Source organism: Beta vulgaris, chromosome 9, assembly GCF_026745355.1.
Source record: "Beta vulgaris subsp. vulgaris cultivar EL10 chromosome 9, EL10.2, whole genome shotgun sequence".
NCBI lineage: Eukaryota > Viridiplantae > Streptophyta > Magnoliopsida > Caryophyllales > Amaranthaceae > Beta > Beta vulgaris.
This window is the reverse complement of record NC_079210.1, coordinates 2,207,439-2,216,723: the sequence shown is the minus strand read 5'-3', so window position 1 is coordinate 2,216,723 and position 9,285 is coordinate 2,207,439. Positions and strand designations below refer to the sequence as shown.

At 31.4% G+C, this 9,285-nt stretch overlaps 1 protein-coding gene across 1 annotated transcript; it reads right to left on the bottom strand.

Annotated features, from left to right (window-relative positions):
- Positions 1-655: 655 nt before the first annotated feature.
- LOC104902623 (BTB/POZ domain-containing protein At3g19850) lies at positions 656-7,686 on the bottom strand. The gene is made up of 3 exons (XM_010690466.3): positions 7,447-7,686; positions 6,121-7,344; positions 656-1,307 (listed from the first exon to the last, which is right to left on the bottom strand). The coding sequence occupies exons 1-3, from the start codon at positions 7,507-7,509 to the stop codon at positions 831-833; spliced, it is 1,764 nt and encodes a 587-aa protein (XP_010688768.2). The 5' UTR covers positions 7,510-7,686; the 3' UTR covers positions 656-830.
- Between the last annotated feature and the right edge of the window lie 1,599 nt (positions 7,687-9,285).

Here is a 9,285-nt window from a genome sequence, read left to right as displayed (position 1 = left end):
TTCTAGTTTAGTTATTAGTCAAATCAAACATTCATTTTTGTCAGATAGTTTATTATAATTAAGCGGATATCAATAGAAATCCTCTCTCTATGGGATCGACCTGTATTTGCTAAGTCTCTGCTAACAACAGAGACCGTCCACTTGTGGTATTACTTTTTTATACTCATCAGGATCCTAATTTGGATCGTTAGGTTGGTAAGATCAAATCGGTAGCTAGAATCGGATCATAGGGTAGTAATGATCCTACAAATTTCGGTAAACTAGTAAAAATTATGGTACAACATGGTGATAGTTGTTCAATATTCTAAGATTTAAGTAACATGCAACCAAAATCTAACAAAAGAATACTAATATGTGAAAATATATTATGAATTTTGTATGACAGGATTAGATCGTACATAAATCATAGGATTGTATATATTAATATCCTACCATGTGAATTTTTGTTGTTGGGTAGGATCGAATATTCTATTAATTTAAGATTCTATGTAGGATCGAAAAAGATGAGGTACTTTCTAATTATAGAATCGTAAGATATATGGATCAAAATTATAATTTCATATAAGAAGCTAAACGGTTTTTTTTTTTTGAACAGAAGATGGAAAATTTGTTAAATACCTCAAACATGAAAAAACCAATTATTGAGCCTCATAACTAATATTTCAACTTCATTATATATTGAAATACAACAAAGCATGCCCTCAAATTTACAAACTTGTACCAATATTAGAGACAAAAAATTTAAACACATGAAATGTGGGGAGGAAAAGAAGAAAAAAAAAAGCATCATCTTATACACTTATAGGGAAAAGGTTATAAGGAAAAGGGAATTAACAAAGTCTAGGTGGTCTATTATATGTAGGGGAGTTCAATGATTTGTTATGCCTCACCATTTTGGTCATTTGCCCCTTCATTTCTCTACACAATTTCTCCAATTCTAATACCCTATATTGCATTCTTTGCATATTCAACTTCATATCTTCACTTCCTTGTGAGATACATTCATCATCCTCTAGGTCTTGTTCATCATCATATCTTGGTGTTGTTGCATCTTTTGATCCATATACAACAATTTGTTTGTTGCTCATCTTGTTTTTGCTAGGACTTTCACAATAATATTCCAATTGTTCTGGCTTTGTTGGGGGTTCGTAATTTGCATGTTTCTGAGAAGCAAGTGCTTGAACTGCAACCCTGGGAGGGATTCTTGGGTTCTTTGCTAGGTCTTTGCATGCTTCCAATGATAATTTTTCATAGTTAAGACATCGACATAACCTTGATCGTTCTTCGAATGAGAGGGTTGGATGAGACTGCAATTTAGTTATGTCCGAATTAAAATCCACGCAATAAACTTAATAAGAAATTCAATAATAGCATTAAAAATATTAAGGAACAATCATATATCATAATACTATATTAAGATATGTAACAACCTTTCTTTTTTTTTCGTGTATATTTAAATATTCTACAAGTACGGACATACGGGCTAATATATACTTCTAACCACAAACAATATAGCTCAAAAGTAATTATAATTTTGATAATCAGAAGCATTTTAAGAATGGGAGAACCTATCATATTTCCGATTCCAAATTTATTAGCAAGAAAATGGTTAAAATTTCGATAATGAAAACATTATTGTAAAGTTTAAAAACTCATTTCCTAAAAAGTTTCCATAATTCATAAAGCATAATGCAAGTAGTGTATAATTCTTTAACAACCAATAATACAATTTCTTTCATTTTTGTATTTATGCAATCATATCCTTGTTATTCACTTGTATTTTAGTATCATTCATGCCTCATTTGGCAGCCACAGATTATTTTCCTTTAATTTTGGGGGATGGGTATATGGGGTCCACATAAGTGGTACTGCTTTTAACTTACTAAATCAGTCAACGCAGGCCCACGCATTAATTTCAACAATTTTATGCCACAAATGAAAGAAAAGAAAAGAAAATAAAAGAATCTTCCTTAAATAACAAAGGCCAAATTTTCTTTCATGTATGTGTTGATTGATTGAGCTAAGAAGGCACAGCACAGGTCATGTCAAAAAAAGTTGAACATCAAGTCTTGTTTATTTATCCTAATGAGGATAATCTAATTCATACATACTTCCTCCGTCTCATATTAATCGCTACAATTTTCAATTCACGGACTTTTAGGCAAATTTTGAAGAAGAGATATGTAGGAAGTGTAGTGCAGTAACTAATGTGAAACTTCATATATCATTTTCCTAGAAAATATAGCGAGTATTATGAAACGGAAGAAGTATAATATGTGTCAAATAAATTACTAAAGCTCTTATATGTTGACAATTCAGAAAACCATCTTTATCAACTCTAAAGGAAAAGCAAGGTCGACCAAATACCTATACATGTGATCTTTGGAGTCCCACTCTTCACTTTATTACATGAATAACATATTCAACTGCTCACCGGGCAAGAAGAAATGAAGTACTTCAACCGTTCTTATAGTTGCAACATTTGAGTTTTATATATTTGTTAATGTATAATTTTAAATATTAATATTTTTAATTATATATTAGTAAAAACTATGAAAAATGATGTGTTGAGAGTATATGTTGAGAAAAATCTAACAAGATATCCCATAATTATATTTTTTTTTGTACATAAAAATCACAATTGATGGTGATAGGACTGTGTGTGAATACTGTAAAAGAAATCTATATGTTGCAATTAATGAAGAATAGAGGAATTATTTATCTAGTACTTCTATAATGTGGATTAGAGGAAATAGAGATTAGGGTGGAAGGATAAGAAATATAGAGGAATGGACAATTATATTGTTAATGAAAAGTAAGAGTCGAAGAACCAAGGAGAAAAAAGAGAGCTATTAAGGATATTTCAGTTGATTGACAAATTATCATCATCTTATTCCTTCCTCATACCATACAACATATAGACTTATTTTATCCCTATCTTATTTGTGAAAGGGGGCAGTTTAACAAAGATTTTTAAATATGGTTGTAGAAGGGAGTCAGTTTACCAATAAAACAACTTTTATTTTCACTTTCTTAATCTTCTTAGCCTAGTTTTACGTACAACTAGACTTTCAGGACTTTCAGCAAAGGCATGACCCCCTTAAACCTCTAACATGCCTTGCTCCCGATTCGTAATGATCTATATTTAAACGAGAAAGTATTGGCATCTCACACAAAAAGACAAAAAAAAATTTGGTATGAAACTAAGTCAAAGTGGTATCAAAATAGAGTACTTTGATATTAACTCTATTTTGTTATTAACTTTTAATTTGGTACCAAGGTTATATTTTGGTACTATGACTTTATTTTGGTACCACTTAGACTTAGCTTTGATACCAATTTTTTTTGTTTTCTTGGTAAGATGCCATCTTAGCATCTAGGGCTGAAAGTTATTCGGATAAAATCCAAAATCTAATCCAATCCGATCCGAATTAGTAATTCGGATCGGATTGGAACTGTGTTCGGATTGGATTCGAATTGAGATTTTTTGAAAAATTGGATTTTCGGATCGGATTGGATTGAGGGTAATTAGATCCAAAAATCCAATATGACCGAATAGTAATATGCCTTGTATTATGTATCTGGATTAGGCTTAAGTGCTTAACTGATTTTTTATTATAAAAAAACTACTCCATAGCCCAATACACATAGCACTTCAATTCTTCCCCTAAAACACTAACTGCACTTAATTCCTCATTTCCTAAATCAACTAGGCTATTGTTATGCTTAATTTATTTCATCGAAAACTAGAGTTCTAAAAAATCGGATTTTCGGATCAGATCCAATCTAGAGTATGAAATTTCGGATTGGATTGGATCGGATTCAAACCACTAATTGGTTTGGATTCGGATTGAAAAATTGAAATCCAAATTTTATTCGGATCGGATTGGATTAGGCCCTAATCCAAACCGCACACCGAACTTTCACCCCTATTAGCATCTCATTATGAAACGCCTATAACACCTCTATTTAAACCATCCTCTTATATTTTACTCCATAAGGATTATCAAAATAAATAAAAAATTATCCCATAAATCATATGCCCTCAACCAAATGTCCCGTCAAGGGCACAAGGTATTAATTATCCAAAAAAAAGGGACTCAAGGTATTTGCTTCTGCAGCTTTTAGCCTGTTACTTTTTTGGGGGGGATTTTAGCCTTTTATTTGTCTTTTGTTTTCTTCTTCTTCCTCATTCTTATTTTCTTTTTGGCCTTATATGTAGGTCGTGAGGAAATTTTTTTGATGGTTTCCTTTTACATAAGCGAAAAAAATTATATGTATATATATACATATAATTTTTTTCACTTATGTAAAAGGAAACCATCAAAAAAAATTCCTCCTAACAAAAGACCTCCACATTATATATTGGCCTATTTTGATAATTGATCTTGTCACAACAATTTTATGTCGTGCCTAAAGAGTCATAAAATACTCTTGGCTTATATATTTATCACTGGACTTTCATTAGAGCTGAAAATCTATAACACACAATACAACAATAAGACTTAAATTGACATGAAATTAATATGAGTTATTGAGAAATACTGAAACACGACACAATTACAAAATCAATTTGAGCCCTAACCTTAATTGACACAATACGTAAGTAATTATCTTATCATTTAATATTGTTTTTGATATATTTTGTGAACGAGTAAAAATCGACATGAGCCAAAACACGAATTATCAGCTCTAGATTCAACGCAGACATGTAAGCTGGAAAAAAAAACACCTAGTCTTAATTTACATATTTTGTCTATATCACTGTGTTTAGTCGCTCATTTACCAAAAAAGATAATCTAATCTTATTTTACATATTTTATATACCACTAATATTATCAACTAACTTAACCAGCTAATACTACCAATTTATCAAATCAATCAAACAAATTTTCTAACAACCTACAACTAATAACCAAACAAAGCCATTTCCCAAGAGAAATATATTACTTCTAAACACAACTCTTGAAATTAATTAAACTAGTTACCGAAAGATCAAACTGTATAATTTTAATACAAAATAAAGTAGACATAGTCACTAAATGGATTAAACTAGTTACCGAAAGAAATTATTATAGTCACTATTGGACTAATTCTCTATTTAACATTGAACATATCATTGTCTAATTTTAATTTAAAAGTAGACGATCTCTTAAAAGACAAACTCCTAGTCCTAGACCTAATAAATATTACTTCTTAAAGTGGTCATAATATAGATTTGAGTTTCAAGAAAGATTAAGATCATACTAGGAATATTAAAAGAAGTAGCCTCCAATAATTTGTAGGGAAGGGAAGAATAGTGTCAGTGGAGGGATGGCATATTTTCCATGTAACAAGAGGAAAAGGTCAGGAATAGAGCTCACAAGCAGGGAATCCTTTGTCTTATCTTTTAACTTGTCTCCTTTGTATTAAGTCTTTTTGTAGTTTTTATAATTTTAGTCCAAAAAATATCTATCAACCCAACTCATCAAAGATAAGAATTACGTAGTAACAAACAAACATTCAACACCATTTACACCACCAACAAAAAATTGCCTTAACCCAAACGAGATACAAAATTATGAAATATAAAATATCTATTTGTAGATGATTCAAAAACAACAAAATAAACCTAAAGTTAACTCGAAACTTCCTTATAGATTCAGCATTTTAACTTTTACGTTTACCAACAGACAATTTATAACATAATTTATCAGTTAAAAGTTTAAAAAAGGTCATGGTAACTCTTTTTTAAGTCAAAGTGAGTTATGTAAATACCGCGAAAGCTAACGTGTCATAATTTACTCAATGAAACAACATGGTACAAAAGAAGAAGGCTATATATATATACTCCTTCCGTTTCATTTTAATCTATACACTTACACTTTTCACGCATGCCAATCAAAACTTTGAGGACATATATTTTAGTTTTGTATTTGTAAAAATTATAAAAACTATATATTAATAAAATACATGTTATGATGAATCTAACAAGATCCCACGTGACTATATTTTCATCCGCGTATAACTCATAAATAATGGTCAAAGTAAAATTTGTGAATAGTGTAAAATGTCAAAGTGTATTGATTAAAATGAACGGAGCGAGGATATGATAGGTTTGAGTAGGTCAAAAATATTTACCTCAAGGTAGATATCTATGGCTCTGTAGACACCATCAAAGCAATCCCTTGCCAAATCTGGTAAACTTTGTGCAACACCTATGAATTTGGAGATCTTAAGGTTTTGATCAGGTGAAATCTCTGCCAAATACTGATCCACCAACCAACCAACTTTTTTCAATCTTTGTAATGATACACCATCACAATGTACAAAAACTCTAATCAATCTTATCACAAGATTAACATCATAAACACCAGAAACAGTATTACTGCTTTCAGTACTACTACCAGTACTATGACCAGATATTAACAAATCATCTAATTTGGCCAAGTCAATCATACTTCCAATCAATCTCTCCAACCCAGTTCTACAAACTTTAGTAAGTCCAAACCCAGATACAAGTCTCATCACCCAAAACAATGCTCTGCAAGAAAATGCAGTTTTCCCCATCAAAATCACACCATAAACTGCAGTATCAGCAAGACCACTGTAATCAGATTTCGAGTAAATGGAGCCGGTTTTCTTGCTCGTTAGCGCGATTTTAAGGTAGTGTAGGAGAAATTTTGTAAGCAATAAGCTGTTATTGTCACTCCCAAAAGCACTTAAACTCCTTATAACCCTCTCTATCACCATTGGAGAAAGTGTAGACAAATCATCAAACCACCATGCTTTGGTGTTACTACAAGTAGTAGTATTATTAGTGCTTGATGAAGATAATGGTTTGCTCAAATCTGGTGTGGTTTTACTTGATGAATTCGAAAGCCGAATTCTTCTGGACATGATAGTGTTATCAGGTGAAGATGAAGATGAAGAATTTGATGAGAAAATCAGGGAAATATCAGAGTTTTGAGCAATTTTAGCAAGCAAAGTTGTAACAAGTTTATCAATAAGGTTACTTGAATCAGCATAACAAAAGAATGATTCACAACTTCTTATGCAAATAAGCACATCATTCCAAGACCAATGAAACATCCCTTCAAGAAAAGTTTCAGATTGTTGCAATAAATTGCAATTTGAGAATTTATCAGTCATACCCAGAAAAATTGAAGCACAATATAAGTGGGAAACATTGTGAACTGTGATTGGAATTCTGCCATTGTTGTAACAAAATCTTGTAACAAGCTCAAACCCATCTGTACCACCTGGGAAATCTTCAAGTGAAAAACTCAAATTCTTCATATGGGTTCTTTTCTTTTCTTGTTTGATCAACTTTCTAAGTTTCCCTGAGAAAGCTGAGACAATTTTCTGCAGGAAATTTAATATTTTGAGCATATTATAAAAGTATTGATATAAAAAATATGTAAAGTTCTGATCTTTCTTGCATAATAAAAATGATGAAATTGTTACCTGATTGAGAAAGAATGTTTGTTGAGCATTGATATGGATTTGGAGATCACATTTGTCAGCCATGATTTGCTAAGTTTCATTGAATGAAGCCCCAAATAGAAAAATGTAAGAAAGAGAGAGAGAAAGAAGAGAAGAGAAGAAAAGAAGGGTAGTAGTTAAGAGTTATATGAGAAATAGACAGTGGTTTGGGTAATGCGATAGCATGTATGAGTGAGTGTGTTGGCAGATAAACAGGAAAATATTCCTGTCTTTATTAATATGCTTTGCCACAAATTTATATAAGGTGCTCTATGAGTACGTACAATTGAACAGCTCGAGCTCGAGCTTGGTTAAACCTTGTTTTTGTTCTTTTTTGGTGAATCATTTGATAATTACTACTACACTAGTTTAGAGATAGGGGATTGTGTATACAGGTCTTTCGGCACGAATCTGGTGGAGTTTCATCCTAAAACTAATTGAAATAGGTAGTTCCTATGTTACTCAAACACGGAGTTAGTGTCTACTCGGATACGGGTGTCCAAGTGTCTGACTCGGCTATTTTGTAGAAAAAAGCCAAGTTTTTAGTTTAAAATACAGTATCCAAGTAAAGTGTCGTGTCGGACACGACACCCCGTTCATTTGACTAATATGTTTGTTGTTCACATATGAGCTTATCAGCACAAAACTGGTGGAATTTTATCATAAAACTAATTGGCAATTGGTGACTTAGTTTACTTACATTTACATATGAGGTTGTTTTTTGTAAAATGACCCTCTCTTGGGGTAAACAATTTTGTCAAGTGATGTGCTCCAAATCGATCGTCAAAACCTCTTATCTCCATCTTGCATTTGTCAAATCGATAAGCTAAGCCCTTCTGCGCATAGAATTTTACCTTCGATGGAGGATTTCAATCTGAATTAAAAGTAAGATTTAGACATCCTATTTGAAATTGTTAACTATCTTATCATAATACTCAACACACATAACTCCTTCTATCCTTTTAATCTACAATGTTTATACTTTACAATATCCACTTGCTTTGATTTGAGCATCATTGGTAATTTATACACAATGAAAAATATAGTCATGTGAAATTTAATTACATTGCAGTCTCTCAAACATCAAAAAATTCACTTATTTAATAATTAATGATATTAATGATTGAAATCATGAGTTCACAAGCGTGAAAAGTCAATGTATATGAAATAAAAAGAAACATATATAAAGTACTATAGAAAATTTCGGTTTTGCACGTTGATATACTACTATATACATAGCTTTGAGTTGATAATAGGTGGTAGATCTTACATGTGAAAATTAAAATCACATGTAATTACGTAGAGCTTATCTTAATACAAAAGGGATCGGAGCATGTATGGAGCAGCGATAACCTAATAATATTTTTAATTTGAAATTAGTGTAACCTACTTTCCAAGTAATAAAAATTACTCTAATTCTTTTCTTAAACATTTTTTCAACGAACTATTTAGAAGGTATTCTTGGCACATTGTCCTTACATACTCGACCTTTGTTCCTTTTTGTTTCCTGGTGGGTGAGAGTTTAGCAACTGACAAATTAATATGAGATTAGAGGCTTGATTATGCTAGAGTGCCTCTAGTCTAGACCACTAAAGTGAATTAACAAGGTCCTTAATTAGTGATTATTCCATTTGTCTAGTATCTACCAAGCTAGTTGACTTCAAGTTGGTACTATTGCACCAAATTAAGATGATTCCTTCTACAACTGATTTTTAAATTATCTATTTTTACCTAGGGTGTCACTTGTGATAACTAGAGTAGTTTTCTCGTGCATTTAAATACGGGTACTTAGCATGCACATTATCTAGTTGTAAAAAAAAA

Excerpts from the sequence above, each read along its gene's own strand:
- LOC104902623 (XM_010690466.3), bottom strand. The coding sequence starts at position 7,509 with ATGGCTGACAAATGTGATCTCCAAATCCATATCAATGCTCAACAAACA. Across the intron at positions 7,345-7,446 it reads AAACATTCTTTCTCAATCAG|AAAATTGTCTCAGCTTTCTC; the intron begins GTAACAATTTCA and ends AATTTCCTGCAG. Across the intron at positions 1,308-6,120 it reads CCATAGATATCTACCTTGAG|TCTCATCCAACCCTCTCATT; the intron begins GTAAATATTTTT and ends ACTAAATTGCAG.